The sequence below is a fragment of the Canis lupus genome, chromosome 2, assembly GCF_011100685.1.
Source record: "Canis lupus familiaris isolate Mischka breed German Shepherd chromosome 2, alternate assembly UU_Cfam_GSD_1.0, whole genome shotgun sequence".
In the NCBI taxonomy this organism is placed as follows: Eukaryota; Metazoa; Chordata; class Mammalia; order Carnivora; family Canidae; genus Canis; species Canis lupus.
Window position 1 is genome coordinate 48,080,329 of NC_049223.1, and position 17,835 is coordinate 48,098,163.

Sequence of the window (17,835 nt, forward strand, 5' to 3'; positions counted from 1 at the left end):
CATATAACTTTAATGACAGCATAATTGGCTTTTTTCATTTGTCCTGAAGGTATATATTCATGATTACCTTGTAATGATTTGTTGTATAACATCAACAATATCTAGCATTTACAGTGGTGAGGTAATATACCCATAATTATGAAATCTCTATTAAGTTCTTTTATAACCCTTTTTTTTTTTAAGATTTTATTTATTCACAAAAGACAGAGAGAGAGAGAGAGGCAGGGACACAGGCAGAGGGAGAAGCAGGCTCCCTACAAGAAGCCTGATGTGGGACTCCATCCCGGACCCCGGGATCGTGCCCCGAGCCTAAGGCGGATGCTCAACCACTGAGCCACTGAGGCGTCCCTCTTATATCCCTTTTTAAAAATCAAGAACCACTCTTTCAGGTGATTCCTGTAAGCATTCAAAACAAGCACTGCTAGGGTTTTCAGCCTAATGTTTTCCCCACACAGTAGTCTACCAGTCATTTATCATCTTTTTATGATAACTTAGTGTTGTCATCAGGTATTGTTTCTTAAAGCAAAGTCTTTCTCTAAAAATCACAGAAGGTAACAATTTCTTGTCATGTTATCATACATAGATTGTTACAGTTTTCTTACTGTCTTAAAGATACTGAGCTTTGTTTTGCTTGTATATCTGCCCTCAAAAAATTAACTTAGGGAATAGTTTATAATATAAAAAGCCTTTGTAAAAGTTATTGTTGGATATAAAAAATAAAAAATTAAACTTTTATTTTAAAACAACTTAGTGAATTTCCACCAAGAATTTATTATCCCATTTCCTTGCCAATATTTGTCAAGGGAACTAGATTTATTAACACTCTTTTCCATGATCATGCAGAGAATTACTGTGTAGAAAGAATATATGTTTCCATCTAAGTGACAAAAGTATTTGTAGCTAGCTAGGTCCTGGAAAATATCTAGAGAGGAAAAAAACTAATTTTAGTGTAAATATCACCACTTTTGTATGTAGCCTCTGGTTTGGTAGAAATTCTGTAATAAGACTGATTAGTCAGGGTTTTCTTATTTTGCCTTTGCTTTTAATAAACTGCTGTTCTCTTCTTAATCCTAGTAAACAATATAAGCAGGGAAGTATAGTTACGAGAATATTTGATTGTGGCTTTTAATGCTCAAAGCTTATTTTCTTAAATTACTCTAACTTCAATGGCTTCCTATATTTAAGATATGAGAGAGAATACAAGAGTGACTTCAAACATCAGTCATTTTTATGTGATGTATAAAGAGTGTATTTGTGGTCTGGTTAGATGAGAGAAAATGCTAGAGTGACTAAGGTCCTCATTTGTTTTTTTCTTGGAGGTCCTATGAAATACTGTCAAATTATCATTTTTTGATTATAAAACTGTTCAGAAAAAGTAATTAAAATTTTTGTGTTTCTGCATGCCGGTTTTCTTCCCAGATCAAAGGGGATGAAGATATGATACAAATATATCAGTCCATCACTTAGAAAATATAAAACACATGGTCTATGATGAATAGATAATTTCTGTGAAAAATAGATATGTAAAATGAACACTTTAGAAATGCTAATAAAAATTGGACAGTTAGGGAGAAACTGGAGTCCTGTTCACATTCAACCTAATTATTGTTGGGCTAACCAGTGAATATTAGAAATTTCATTTATTTATGCCTTTGGGGATTAAAAGTTTTATTTTTTCTTTTCAAGAGCTATTTGTCTTCAGTACTGATGTGGCTAGATTCATAATGACACAGAAGGATAGAAATAATCTTAAGCCAGCATAGTTTTTAGGTTGATTCAATAAACACGAAGATGGATTGATTTTTTTTTTTTTTTTTAATACTTAGCCTTCAAAAGCAAAGAAAAATCACTCTGCAGAAATTTCTGCAATTCTCAGTCTATGGATAGTTTTATATACCCCAAAAATGCCATAGCTTTAGAAAATAAAAGTTTACTGAAAACTATGTGGAATTGTTTTAAATGGATAATTTAATATTTAGTAGTTTTTCATGCCTTCACCTATTTAATGTTTATATATTTGTAACATCACTTAAAACACACCTGAAGAACTGAACAAATGAATGTTTTAAAAAGTCTGTCTTCTTTCTGTTTTGTTTGTGGCTTGTGTCTATGTGAATACATTAACATATCTACTAAGTATCTGAAATAAGAGAGGAAAAGTGTGACAAAAAGGAAGAAAATGTTCACATTACTATAGTACTTTTTTCCCTTCAGTTTTACTTTCATTCTTCTCTTTCATCTCTAATGTTAAACTTTCCTTGCATTTTCTGAAATGTTTCAGAAATAGATTCCAACATGGCCACCTTCCGCTGCTCTGTTTTCTGCCTCACGTTTAGTGTAATCAGTTGTAATATGTTATTTATAATTTAGCTGTCCATACTTGTAATTCCAAAAAGAGTTAAGCAAAAATAATTTTGCAAAAAGAAAATGAGAGAGGGCAGTTCTTGAGGTTTGGGGATCATTAATTCCCATGATTACTGAGTGTTCACATTATGCATAATGTCTTGTGGGACATAAAACATAAGCATAATACATTTTCTGCGTAGAGTTAACTGATAGTCTTAGGGCAGACGGGTAGGCATGAAAAAGGACATAAGGAGAACTACACGGCACATGAGTTTAATGCTAGATGAGTAGTGCAGGCATTTTATGCTACTGGAAATTCCAAGGACAGAGCGTGCTCATGTACAGTGAGCTGGAGTGGCCAGAGAAGGCCTCATGAAGGAAGTGTGAAGTAAGGTGAATGGAAAAAGGAGGAAAAACATTGTGAGGGGCAGGAAGGGAGTAAGCAGATAAGAGTTAGCAGCTATTATATTCAAGAGGGGATGACTTAACTGCCTGAAAGTCATGAAAGGAGGAGTAACTTGGGAAAGGTGGGTTTGTTCGAGCTTGAAGTTCTTGATCACCCTCTAAAAGTTCTTTATGAAATTTAAGAGACTGAAATAGAAAGCACCCTTTTGCTTCCTTGAATCCCTTACTAATAAAGTGAATAGGATCAGTTGGATTCCATTTAACATTGTGAAATAAAAATAAATGTATATCAAAATTGGGATTTTTTTTAAGGAGCATCTATCCTTTTTTTAATAATAAATTTATTTTTTATTGGTGTTCAATTTACCAACATACAGAATAACACCCAGTGCTCATCCCATCAAGTGCCCCCCTCAGTGCCCATCACCCATTCACCCCCACCCCCCGCCCTCCTTCCCTTCCACCACCCCTAGTTCATTTCCCAGGTTAGGAGTCTTTATGTTCTGTCTCCCTTTCTGATATTTCCCACACATTTCTTCTCCCTTCCCTTATATTCCCTTTCACTATTATTTATATAAGGAGCATCAATCCTAATGTTATTAGTGCAAAATGGGTTAACTTGCAAATGCTAAGATCTCAAGTCATGGTAGAACAATCAAGATTTTGGGGACCACTGATGAGAATTAGACAGTGATAATTTGCCAGTGATGCTTTAGTTCCGTCCAGGTGACAGGATGCTCTCCCTTCAGATCAGTGCCACTTAGTCAGAAATAACCAGACAATGGAGAAAAGCATTTAGGATATCATACTTTAAAAGGAAAAAAAAGAAAATCTCATTTGTTGCTTATTTTCTTTGTCCTTCCTGCAGATTTAGTCCATAATGAGCTCCTTTGCTTACAAAACAGCTTTTCTCTGTCTTTTCCTCTGAATCAGAGAATAGGTCACATTCAGATGTGTAACACATGACCCTATGTGCATTCAAAGTTATCTGCTTCCTTTCAAGTTAAGGCTTCCTTTAGTTTCTGAGTTCCCTGAGGTGACCATCGCCTTCCCCACCCCCCCACCCCCAACTCCCTGGTGCCTTCCAAGGTCAAAACTTTTTTTTCTTTTCTTTCTTTTTTTTTTTTTTTTTTATTTTAGTTCCAGTGTAGTTAGCATATGGTGCTGTATTAGGTTCAGGTGTATAGTACAGTGATTCATCAGTTCTTCAGTATAACCAGTGCTCATCAGGATAGTGTACTCTTAATCCTCTTCATCTGTATCATTCATCCCCCTACCCACCTCCCCTCTGGTAACTATCACTTTGTTCTCTGAAGTTAAGAGTCTGGTTTTTGAAAATGAGAGTTGCTGGAGGTGTGGGGGTGGGAGGATGAAGGACAAGAAGGTGGCCAGGTGATCTCATGAGCACTGGTGTTATATAAGACTTAGGGATCACTGAGCTCCACCTCTGAAACTAGTAATACATTTAAAAATTGGAGAAAAGGGGTCTGGTTTTTGGGTTGTCTCTTTTTTCCTGTTTATTTCTTAAATTTCACATGAATGAAATCATATGGTGTTTGTCTTTCTCTGACTTATGTCACTTAGCATTATACTCTAGACTCATCCGTGTGTTGCAAATGGCAAGGTTTCAGTGTTTTTTTGTGGCTGAGTAGTATTCTGTTGTACACATATACCATATTATCTTTATCCATCTGTCTGAGGATGGATACTTCCGTTGCTTCCATAATGTTGCTGTTGTAAATAATGCTTCACTAAACATCTGGGTACATACATCTTTTCAAATTAGTATTTTCATGTTCTTCAGATAAATAGCCAGCAGTGGGATTACTGGATCATATGGTAATTTCACTTTAATTTTTTGGGGACCTCCATACTGTTTCCCACCGTTGCTATACCAGTTTGCGTTCCCATGAACATTGCACAAGGATTCCCTTTTCTCCATATCCTTGCCAACACTCGTGTTTGTTTTTGATTTCAGCTCTTCTGACAGGTGTGAGGTAATATCTCATTTTATTTTTGATTTGCATTTCCCTGATGACAAGTGATGTTGAGCATCTTTTTGTGTGTCTTTTGGCCCTGTTTTTGGAGAAATGTCTGTGCTTGTCTTCTGCCCATTTTTAATTGGATTATTTTTTTGGTGTTGAGTTGTGTAAGTTTTTTAATATATTTTGGATACTAACCCTATATTGGTTATGTCATTTGCAGATATCTTTTCCTGTTCCATAAGTTGCCTTTTAATTTTGTTGATTGTTTCCTTTACTGTGCAGAAGCTTTTTTTGATATGGTCTCTAGTTTATTTTTCCTTTTGCTTCTCTTGCCCCAGGAGACCTATTTAAAAAAAAAATATATTGTCGTCGATGTTAGAGAAACTACTGCTTGTGCTCTCCTCTAGGAGTTTTATGGTTTCAGGTCTCACATTTGAGTCCTTAGTTCATTTTATTCTTGTGCATGGTATGACAAAGTGGCCTAGTTTCATTGTTTGGCATATAACTATCCATTTTTCCCAATTACATTTTTTTGAGGAGACTGCCCTTTTTACATTGCACTTTCTTGGAAGTGGCTATTTTTTAAAATCCCTAGAGCTTACCATGATCTCTAACTCATTATGGACTCATAAAATATTGACTAAAATGAATGAACGTATCCATGGTGACTTATTCACCAGGAGGGGTTGGCTAGAGCAATATGACACTCTAATCACTTATTTTTTGTAAATAAATTGGTAACCTGGTATAATAGCCCACCTTTTTTTTAATACTCCTTGAGCCAGTCTTCTGAAATCTGACCTTGGGACTATAACAGGATGTATGGTTTGGGCTGGAATGCTCAATAGTCAGCTTTTTTTTTTTTCCCCCCCTTTTTAACCTCTTAAGTTTTGAATTTTCTGCTATGCTCTGGAAGCTGTATATAAACTAGCAGGGAGTTTAGCTGCTCCTTTCAGACTCTAGATTGCTCCCTCCAGGTTTGAGAGGTTAAGAACCAAGTGAGATTTAAAATTACGAGGTTCCCTCTGGCTACCTTCAGTTCTTCCACATTCCACACACCAGATTGGACACCAGATTTGACTAATGTGCATGAGAGGACATTAAAAGATGACACACCGAGAAGAATGCTTATAAAGTGTTAGCTTATAACTGCTCAGTATGTAGCACATAAGGAAGAAAAAAACCAAAAGCAATACAGGGATGCCCGGCTCTATTAAGTGTCCTGTCCGACTATTGATTTCAGCTCAGGTCATGATCTCAGAGTGGTGAGGTCAAGCCCATGTCAAGCTCCATGCGAGGTGTGGAGTCGGCTTGAGATTCTAGCTCTTTTTCTCCCTCTGCCCTTCACCCCTGTTCCTTTCTAAAAAACAAAAACAAAAAAACACCTAATTCTTGTATTTAGAGAGGTAATACATATAAGATTAACCAAGTACAGTGCCTTTTATCCTCCAAACCTATTTTTATTTCATTTCTGGTTTATAGCTCCAATTTGCTTTGTTTCCATTTTAAATGTCTGATCACATTTTAAAGCATTTGAATAAGAAAGATTATAGGAAGACAAGGTTGATTCCTAATTTATAAAAGACAAGGGCTATGGGAATATTACGTGACTAAAAAGTGAAGTGATTATTTGATTAATATTCAAAACTTTATAAAAATACTGTGGGTAAAACAATCTATTTCGAAGGCTTCATTTTCAAATGTTGCATTTACACATTTGGAACATTTTTATAACTTATAAAAGGAGAAAAAAATCTCAACTTCTTAATGCGTATTTACTTTAAGTATATGTTGCACATGCCAGGAAGTACAAGCCATTTTTGGCTTTTTGTTATCCCTGTTATTTGGGGGTACTTTTCCCATACTGCTTAATGAGTGGAATTGAGATGTTGTTTTTTTTTTTTTTTTTTGAACCTCAATGCTTGGAAGAGAATTTTTGTGTAACTTCCCAGAACGTGGCATGGATACTCCCATTTCCCCTCTTCATTCCTTCATTCTCCTTTTTTGAGAGTCTCCTCTTGACATCTTCCCATTCAGAACCAGCTCATGGACCTTTCTACTCCGGGCCGTAGTCATTTTCCCCTTTTCTGAACTTGAAGTCTGTGGCCACCCCTTCTGGCACCTAATAGGTGCTCCAGTGCAAGCACGGTTTTCCCTGTCTGCTGGAATTTAATTCCCCTCCCATACCTAGATCTCTGCTTCCGTTGTCCTGTTCCGAATGAGTCACGCTCCAACGAAGAACAGTGACTGCCCACTGATGGAGTTTGCCACACTTCCCTTACCCTACTTGACAGGCATGTGTCCTAGCCCCTCAGCTGGTAGAGCTGGAAAGCCCACCGGAGGAGGCTTGGAAGGGAACAGGACAGGGTAACCCCACTGAAGGCATGACTGACTTCTCCAAGCCTGAGCGAGCATGGGCAAGCTGAGCAGAGTTTGGACTTGTATCCTCTGGCGTGTCCAGTCTGCTTCCATGGGTATCATTTTCCATTCTTTATTTTAATTTTCTTAACTCTTCTTTTTGTCAGTCATTTACTACTTGGAACCCTTGGCTTTACATAAATCTCAGGTTCCAGAACTCATTAGATTTCTTTCCAAACTCTTCACGCTTTAGTTTGGTTCCATCAATGTCCTCTAAACAAAGTCACCATTCATGAAAAATGTGTGAAGTTAAGCCTTTAGGCAAGAGCTGTGTAGTCAAATTGTGTAATCCCTCTCTTCTACATTCCCTCCTTATTAACCTTCCAACCACCTAGTAGAGTATGGTCACACTCAGATTGCCAGATGTCTAAGATTCACATTCAGTCTTTTGAGAAAATACACAGTACTCAGAATTCTATTCTATTGCTTGCTTTTTTTTTTTTTTAAAGATTTTATTTATTCATGAGAGAAACAGAGAGGCAGAGACATGGGCAGAGGGAGAAGCAGACTCCCTGTGGGGACCCCGATGTGGGACTCAATCCCAGGACCCCGGAATCACAACCTTAGCCAAAGACAGACGCTCAACCACTGAGCCACCCAGGCACCCCTATTCCATTGGTTTCTTATGATTTTACCAGTTTTCCTAGCTTGGAGGTGATGTGTGTAGAGAAGGCAGCTGCCTGTATGGATTGTCCCTAAATAATACCGACAGAAAGGCCTGGTAAACAGCTGTAGTCTGGAGGATTTTTGTCTTTTTCAGCTAATGAAGATCAGTTGTTGATAGCTATCCGGGATACTCCTGCATTGCGAAGGAATTCCAGAACCTGCCTGCCTTCGCATGCTGTAATGGATTAGTGGCGAATTACTCTGCTGGGAAGTGAAAATCTCTCTATCCCCTCCACATACCTGTCCTACTTCAGTCTAGCCTTCATTTTACAGACAAGGAGACCAACACCTAGAGAACTGAATTAATTAACTTCAGTGGGATTACACGGTTAGTGGGTGAACTCTTTGGCAGAATTTTGGTTTCCTAGTTTTTCTTCTACAGTATTGTTCCCTGAACTGAATAAAGTAGATTGTGTGAGTCTTTCTTGAGAGATATTTTAGTTCTTACATAAAGGAAATATAATGACTTACAAAATATATACTCCTGCAATAGGGTACTATATGCCCATTAACATGTATCAGAATATCAACTAGTTATTATTTTGTCCAACTGGTGATTTAGTTGTCTAAAATCTGATCACATTTGAGTGTACAGACCAAAAATTCGACTTTACAAAGGTGAGAACATGACCCAGAATATGGTAACTTGGGTACTACTTTACTGAACATTTAAAAAAGTAATCATCTATCTTAATGCAGAATGAGAAACATGATATGTGTCTTGTAGGAATGATTCTAGTAGTTCCCTGGAGCTAAGAGTTCTGATTTATTCAGTTTTAAATTCAAATAGTATAATTTCATGTTTCAGTGGATGGTTAAGAACTACCAATTTTTAAAACTCGTTTTATTCATTAAAGTGTAGTTACGTATAGTAAAACTGCTTACACATGAAGTTTTCACAGATGTTGACAGTGCAAAACTGCTACCATAGTCAATCCAGAACACTCCTGTCATCCCATAAAGTTCCCTTGTGTCCCGTTCTCGAGCAGCCACTGAACAATTTTGCCTTTCCGGAAAGTCATATAAATGGAGTCATACAGTATTGTAGCATTTTGAATCAGTTTTCTCTTAGAGTAATGTTTTTGAGATTTATCCAAGTTGTTGCATGTATATTTAGTTCCTTTTTATTACTGACAACCATTTCATTGAGTAAGTATCCCACAGTTTGTTGGGCCATTCACTAGTTGATAGGCATTTGGGTCATTTGCATTTGTGGATTATTATGAATAAAGCTACCATGAACATTTACATACAGATCCGAGGCTCCTTGTTTTGGTCTTGGGTAAATAGGTGGGAATGGGATTGCTGAGGCGTGTGGAGTATGCTTACTTTATAAAAACTGCCAGTGTGTTCTCTAAAATGAATGTGCTGGGGTTTTTGTTGTTGTTGTTGTTTAATTCTTACAAGCTGTATTATGAGAAATCCTATTGTTTTTCGTCTTTGTCAGCAGTTGGTATTGTTAGTCTTCTAATTTAGCTTTCTTTTTAATTTAGCTTTTAACTAAAATGTCATTATGGTTTTAATTTGCATTTCTCTGATGACTGGTAGTATTGAACATATTTTCATCTTTACATTTTGTTCAGTGAGGTGTCTGAAGTTTTTGCCAGTTTTTAAATTGAGTAGTTCTTTTTCTTTTTAGTGTAAAAAGGTGATTTTATTAAAGCACTACCCGTGGGCGAAAGAGCTGCTGAGTTATCTTCTTCTTGAGCTTTTAGAATTCTTGATGTGTTCTGGATTCAAGTGCTTTCTCATGTGTGTTTTATGAATATTTTTTCCCAGTCTATAGCTCGTCTTCTTTTTCTTGGCATTATCTTCAGAAGAGGAGAGATTTTTTAATCTTCAGCATTTTTGTATCTTTTTTTTTTTTTGGTTATAAAATCAACACAGGTCTATTGTAATAAGTAATAAGTTAAAGAATATTGAAATATGTGTTTCCTATCTGATAGAAAAAAAAAAAAACAACAACAGTGGTTTTACCTCCCAGCTACCCAGGCACCCTGGCCTTCCAGTCTAGGCCTCTGTAGTGTGAATCCCAATAATGATCTCCTACTCAGTCTGCTTTCCTCATGCCCAGCATCTTCCTTTTCCAAACCTTTTTAGTATTTAAACACACTAATACTCTAATGAAAGAGAAATTTTTAGTGTCACATGGAAAGGTAAAATTTCTGCTACAAGAAATATATTTTGAGGGATGCCTGGGTGGCTCAGTGGTTGAGCGTTTGCCTTTGGCCCAGGGCATGATCCTGGAGACCCGGGATCGAGTCTCACATCGGGCTCCCTGCATGGAGCTGCTTCTCCCTCTGCCTGTCTGTCTGTCTGTCTGTCTCTCTCTCTTTCTGTTTCTCATGAATAAGTAAATAAAATCTTAAGAAAAAAAAGAAAAAGCAAAAAAGGAATTACCTGTTAAAGTACCCCAGTTTAATGTGTTTTGCTTTTCTTTTCCTTTAGTGTCATCCAAGATAAATTCTGTGGGATCATAAACATCTCAGTGGAGGGCCTGCATGATGTCATGACAGAAGATCCTGAAACAGGAACTTACAAAGAGTAGGTGATCGTTTAACTGACTGCATTTGACCTGGGCTGCGGTGGGCAGAATGATTAATTGTCCTGCATGCATGTTGGCTCTTGCTGCCACCATGTAAGCATAATGCAGTGACTTTTTAATTCTGTCTTTTACAAAGAAAATGTTGCATTTGTTTTGCCTCTAGTTAGTTTGATCTTGAGATCAGCTGTCATTGAAGTGAAATGACAAATTGGATTTCTTTAGTTAAATAGTAATTATGTGATTTGACATCAGGGTTTTAAAAAATAATCCATGTGTATGTTAACATGTAAATTCCTTTTTTAAAGATATTTGAATATGTTCTTTTTTTTTTAATTTTTTTTTTATTAACAAAGTTCCCCCTGCCCCATAGGCTGGTTATGGGGAAAAGAGGATCGGTAAGCATCCTGCATTTGTACTTGCCTGATAGAAGCATCCCTGGCACCTTCGCATATTAGAGTCAGGTGGTACTTGACTGGTTTTAAAAGAGAACGACATTTTGGGGGGGAATATTTAAAATCATGTTATCAAGAATGCTGAGAGTCTCATACTTACATAACTATTAATTTGAAGTTTCATTTCATTGTATCCTTTATAGTTCGCAGAATCGCTGTACCTTTTCTCTTACTGTTATAAAGAGCGTGTGTCATATTATGATAATAAGTAAGACTTAATGAAATTTGAAGCCACTTTATGTCAGTATTACACTGAGCCCGTTTTCTTTGTTCTTTATAAAGAATCTATAGGAAATGGGAAAGGTGGTCATTTGAATCCTATGTTGTTGAAAAACATGGAGTGCAAATTTATATTGTTGAATCTTATTAAACGTAGGTAGACATAATGTGTCTGGCATGTAAGTTTGCTTTCAAGAATGTAAGAGTTCAGATGAAGTAGAAACTTCATTCACACTCCTCTGATTACAACCAAAATAGGAAACCATGCATTAGGCAGTTTCTTTCAGGCTTTTTTTAAAGTTGAAATAGGATTTATGACACATGACTATAAATATTATATATTTATGCATAATATGTGATGAAGCTTACAACTATTTGTGAAATATTTAGGATATAATCAAATGCTCCCAGTCATCTTCAGAATATATAATTTACTTAGGGGGAAGATGTTTTAATAGCAGCATGAAAACACTGGTAGTGAGTAAAGACAATTATGTATATTTTGAACAAAGCACACAAAACAGTAGAATTCTAGCTTGTGCTTTAAAGAAAGAGAAGAAAAAGGCACCGCGTGTTAGAGTCTTCAGGAAGGGATAAGACTTAAGATATAGGAAGTGGACATAAATTATAGCATGGTCTGAGTAGAAGGGATGAGAATCAGGAAGTTGTAAGAAATAAAGTCTAGAAACGAGTGCAGTTTCATTACTTTAAAAATTAGGATACAGAGCTTCAGAAATGTGCAGTGACACACACAGCAGATAAGTGGAGGGGTTGCATGGAGTTCTGACTCATGGTGCCAGGCTCAGCCAGGAAGAAAGTTTTGGTTTGGAAAAGGAAGATGTTGGGCATGAGGAAAGTAGACTGAGTAGGAGACCATTATTGGGATTCACACTACAGAGGCCCAGACTGGAAGGCCGGGATCCCTGGGTAGCTGGGAGCTAAAAACCACTGTTTCTTTCCCCCCCGGAATTGTTTGATTGCTTTTTACCCCGGGGTAGGGAAGCATGGTGGAGAAACTCTATTCATCACTTTGTTAGGTTTCTATGAGAGGTTAGAATAGACCTTTGATAATCTTCCTATTCCGTAATTCTCTGAACTGCATAGGGTTGTTTTTTTTTTTTTTGTAAACTACATGGAGTTCTAAAATTTATAGTCCATCGGATAGATGATAGGGTGTAAATAGACTTTCAGAAAAGGGCACTCAAGAAACATAAAATATTTACTTATGTAGTTAACTTAGCCTCCAGCTTCCTCTTCCTGTTTACTGGAGCAGTTTATTCAAAGAAAGTTAATATTTTTAGGTCTATTGAATTTCTGTTCTCAGTATAGAATAAATTAGAATAAAGGAAGAAAACCCCTGTTGTTGTTGTTGTTGTTTTACTTCTATATGCAGTATGTTAATCAGGGTTTCCCATGTAGAACCAATAGGAGATACATATATAAAGGGAGAGAGAGAGCATGCCATGTGTAAATTATTACATTTATTTTTTTTAAAGATGTTTTATTTATTCATTCAGAGAGAGAGAGAGAGAGAGGCAGAGACAGAGAGAGAGAGAGAGGCAGAGACACAGGGAGAGGGAGAAACGGGCTCCATACTGGGAGCCCGACATGGGACTCCATCCCGGGTCTCCAAGATCACACCCTGGGCTAAAGGTGGCGCTAAACTGCTGAGCCACCAGGGCTGCCCAAATTATTACATTTATAACAACATAAATGTAAATAGATTTATTATAAACAGTTGGCTGTTGTAATTATGGAGGCTAAGAAGTCACAAGATCTCCAGTTGGCAAACTAGAGACCCAGGAGGGCCAATGGATAGTTTCAGTATAAGTCCAAAGGCCTGAAAAGCAGGAGAGCCAGTGGTGTAAGTTCTAGTCTGAGTCACAAAGCCAGAGAAGACTGATGTTTCAACTAAAAGACAGGCAAAGAGTGTGAGTTTCTTTTAATTAGATCTTTTGTTCTGTTCAGGTCTTCAGCTGATTGAGACTCACCCACATTGGGGAGGGCAATCTGCTGTACTCAGTGTACAAATTCACATATTATTCACATATTATTGCCAGTTATCTCAGCATCCTGTGGTCCAGTTAAAGTGATACATTTAACCCCAATAAGGAAACCAGGTTGACATCCTCTCTTTATTCAGACTTCTTTATGCCAGACATTGTGCTATGTGAGGAAGCAGCTGAGGCTCTATCCTGCAGGAGTTTACTACCTAGAGATGGAAATAGGCACCAGTGGGGCAGTACCAGCTACAGAAGAAGAAGGGTTCTGAAGAAACTGAGAATAACTTCTGAGAATATATTAGTGGATTAGAGCCAACTAGTAAAGTAACTTGAAAAGGTCTTGGACTAGGGTGTATAGTCACTGGAGGTTCATTGGCAGTTTTAAAGCGTGGACATGCCAAGAACAGATTTCTAGTTCAGAAGGGTGCCTTGAATGCATTGTAGAGGATGATGGAGAGGGGTGCAAAGGCTCACACTGAGTGGTCTTTGACCACTGAAACACCCTGGGATGCTTGTTAAAAGTGCACATTTCCCTTCTCCAGGCCAGATCCATTATATTAGAATTTTTGAGGCTAGGACAGTAGAACCTGCATTGTAACAGGAACCCTGGATGATTCACATGCCCTTTAAAAATTGAGAACGTACTGCCTGGAAGATGGAGAAGCCCTTCAGGTAGCTGTTACACTATTGTTGATGTGACTTTGAGGTAGATTGTAGAGAAAGGATTGACAGGAATTGATGACAGGTGGGTGTGGCTAGACATTTGACAAGTATTTATAGTTTGGGGGATGTGACATATATAAATTTGTTTAAGATTATGGTGCTTACACCTAACAACTTATATTTATTTTTGTGCTTTAATACGTATTCATAACTATTTTCATATGCTTTTAAAAATTAAAGGTAACATTTTATGTGGGAAAAATGGAGATGCATTTTTATTTGCTTTTATGATGTACCACTTTTTATGTAGTAGAAAAGTTTATCTTCCAAGATAGCTGGGTAGTTAACAGTTGGCTGTTACTGTCTTGATACTGGTATTTCTTAAGAATAGTATATAAAATGAATCCACTTAGAATCTATTTTCAAAGATTAAATATCTGGGATTTTTTCTTTTTTTTTTTTAAATTGAGGTATAATTGACATGTAATATTATATTAGTTTTAGTTGTACAACATAGTGATTCAATATTTGTGTTTATTGTAAAATGATCACCTTAGTAAGTCTAGTTAACATCTATCACTATACGCAGTTAAATAAATATTTTTTCTTGTGATATGGATTTTTAAGGTTAATTCTCTAAGCACCTTTCAGATATGCAATACAGTGTTACTAACTATAGTTACCGTGCTATGTATTATTTCTCCATGACTGACTTATTTTATGGAAGATTGCATCATTGATCCCTTTTACCCATTTTGTCTACTCCCTACCACTCTCCCGACTCTGGCAACAACCATTCTGTTCTCTCTGAATTTTGTCTTTAGTTTGATGTATCATTCCACATGTGTGTTTTAACTTTTGTTTCCTTTACTTTGGAGTCAGATCCAAAAAAAAAAATCATCACCCAAAGAGCTTATCACTTTTGTTTTCTTCTAGGATTTTGATGGTTTCAGGTCTTTCATTCAAGTGTTTAATCCATTTTGGGTTAATTTTTGTATAAGGCATAAAATAGTGGTCCATTTTCATTGTTTTGTATTGATTTCTTTACATGTTTGTATTTTCACTAGTCAAGTTTAATTCCAGGAAAATATATTTAAACCAGGAAACTATATTAATGAGGCTTGAGATTTCCCTTCTACTTGTTTTCAGTTAGAGTGACTGCCTTTTTTTTTTTTTTTTTTGAAATACTATTTTGTTTTTAGGCACATTGGGAAATGAAATTGACAACCGCTTGCCAAAGTTTGGGAAGTAGAAAGAGGAGTGAACCAGGATTTTCATGTATAAGTGGCTAGAGTTTCTTAAACATGCACCTATTGAAAGCAATCATGATTAGCAGAATACGATTGCCATGATTGCATGTCAAGCCACTATCACTAGGGCTGGGATCAGCTTTTGCTGATGTAAATGGTAACATGGAAGCATATAAAGGCATGAAAGAGGAAGGAACTGGACATATTTAGGGCTTTTTTAAGGAAGGAGGACAGTTACGTGACCAACTGAAGTGTCCACTTCAGGGACCAATTGAATAATGCTGTCAGTTTTAGTATTATTGTGACATTCAGAAGTGAATTTGTTTAGATTAAATGAACCTTTTAAATTAGAAATGATTTAAAGGGTATCATGTTGTGTGCTAACACTATTGGTTGTGTTTCATTGGTTGGAGTTTGTTGTTGGGACAGATTCTGATTTAGCTGGCTAGAGTTCCCAGATCTAGTTAGTGAATGTAAGATGTGAGAGGTGGCTGGCTGCCTACGTTCACATATCAGTTGTCCCTATTTTAGACTTTTATTATTATTACATTTATTGCCCACATATCTTAGCTTATTAGAAATCTATTAATTCCCATCATGCCTTTTATGTAAAACATAATTCCCTGTCTTTAATGTTTGTCAAAAAAAAAATAAGATTTGACTTTTAATTGGAAATTTTCCTGTAGGAGAGAATTTTATCTTTGGGTTCTTCAAATTCACTTTTTTTCCCCTCAGTTTACACTTTCCAGAGACCCAAATGAAGGCAGTTTGCAGAATTGCAAAGGAAAAATATACTGCCCTCTAAATAATTCTTAGTCACTGGAAAAAAAAATGCTATGTGTAAATGTATTTATATTCAGAATATACTCTTGTGTATGCGATAAATCATTTAACTTAGGAAGAGGAGGACTGAGTTTTTACTATACAGGTAAATTAACAGAGTTAGTAATGTGAAGGAATTTCATGCAGCATGAAGCATACTTCCCTGGAGATACAAATTCACTGCAGTTAGATTTCAAATCTGCAGCAGCCATAAAATGGCTAGCATGAAGGAACGCCCTCTTATTATTCGGTTCTAAAATAGAAACTGGGACTTAGATTGTTTTCTAGACATTTCACTTTACTAAATAGCGTCATGGCTGGGATAATAATGTCATTATTTCTGACTTTGTGCCAGACTCCCTTGGCCAGCTAGTTGTGCTGTATCATATTATGTCGTGATGGATGAAAGCATTGCAGCTTCAAGAGGTTAAGACCCTGCAGTAAGTTAGGAGTTAAACTCTTGCTGCTTCTGATTGTAGTTTAAGGGTTTTATACTATTTGAATGCACCAGTATGCGCTGACCGCGTCAGAAGTCATCGTTTCAAAAGTTGTTTTTTTTTTAATGGTGGGCAATAGGGAGAATGGGACCCTCATATCCCCTGCAACAGTGAGCTGGACCAAGTTTCTGGTGTCAGCACTTGTTTTGAACCTTGAATTAAAAGTTATTTACACAGCTGAGTCAGGAGTTAGTTTCCTCTGCACTTGCTATGAAACATAAGTGAAACCAAGCTTTCTTTGCCACAGTTTATTGGTTAGGAACCTTTGACTCTGATAAATTACTGAATTCTACTATTCTAAATTAGGAAGCAGTGAGGTTTGGGTTTATTCCATCAATTTGATTCACTAGACAATATTTATTTCTTGTCTCCCTGGAAGAGAGAAACTATTGACTGAATAGGAAACTGCATTTCTATTATCTCTGTTAATGGTGAAGAGCAGTGGTGCAGATAAAAAAAAAAAAAAAAAAAAAGATTTATAACTGTCCTGAAAGAACAAGTGCTCTCAGGAACAAGTTCCTTGTAGCATAGTAATTTGGAGCACAAAGTAGATTATTGCATAATTAATATTGTTTTAATGATGTTATTGTTTAAATTATTGTTATAAAACACGTATAATCACAGACTTGAAGATTGGTGGTAAGAGAAGTTTTAATTTCAAGTATCTATAAGTATCATTTTTTTTTTAAATGAAGAGTCCAGGTTGCTTTGTCAAGTGATGTATGGTTTAAAAATCACGTATACATAAATTTCTTATAACTTGCTACCCTAAATTCTCAAGTAGTATGTTCTAAAATATTTTGGTGTGGCCCTTTTTTAAAAAGTGAGGTATATTTTTGCAATTAAGTCTTAAAAGTATAAATCTAACTTATCTAGCTATTCCTCATATTTTGGTACATAGAAGCATTCATGTTCTCAGTGACTTTCAGGGTTTGTTTTAACATGTTACAAACTTTTTTATTTATTTAAAACTTTTTTTTTTTAATGTAGCTGTATGTTAATGTCTCATCTGGAAGAACCAAAAGTCACAGAAGATGAAGAACCACCCACAGAACAGGATAAGAGAAAAAAGATGGTAAGTTGAAAAATAGCTTTTAAAATTTGGGAAAACCACTTATTATTATATTCTTTAGATCTGAAAATATCTCTTGGTCGGTTCATCCATTTCTCCATCTCTCTGCTCATCCCTTGTTATAAAATTAATGTAAGCTGAGCTTTGAAATTCGGAGTGAACTCCTGATACAGATTATTTCCCAGTAATCCTAGGACAGGAAGTAGAGTTTGATTCTTAATCTGAAATAGCTTTTTCTTGTTTTAGCAGAGTAAAAGTTTGTTCTTCCACTTACAGAAAACATGTGACCCTCAGCACTCATTTAAGTTGTAATATTCAGTCTTCAGCTTTGAGAAGATTTCCTGAAATTGCTTCATTCCGTTATTTCATGAATTTGCACAATGAATTTTTTGTGATTATAAGCCTTTATAGGAATTCCTTTAAATTAACTGTTAACTGGGAACAACAACAGCAAAATCAGAAACCTCTCAAATATCCTGCCTTTAAAATTAT

The 17,835-nt window shown here is 36.2% G+C and overlaps 1 protein-coding gene across 2 annotated transcripts in view; it reads left to right on the forward strand.

Moving 5' to 3' along the window:
- The window catches only part of IPO11 (importin 11), a 200,996-nt gene that overhangs the window by 152,615 nt on the left and 30,546 nt on the right, over positions 1 to 17,835 (forward strand). For both annotated transcript variants that reach the window (XR_005355599.1, XM_038530703.1), the window contains exons 28-29: positions 10,269 to 10,364; positions 17,262 to 17,346. Coding sequence is in view for 1 of the 2 variants with exons in the window: in XM_038530703.1 (XP_038386631.1) it covers positions 10,269 to 10,364; positions 17,262 to 17,346 (181 nt within the window). In the remaining variant the exon portion in view is untranslated. The remainder of the gene's footprint in view (positions 1 to 10,268; positions 10,365 to 17,261; positions 17,347 to 17,835) is intronic.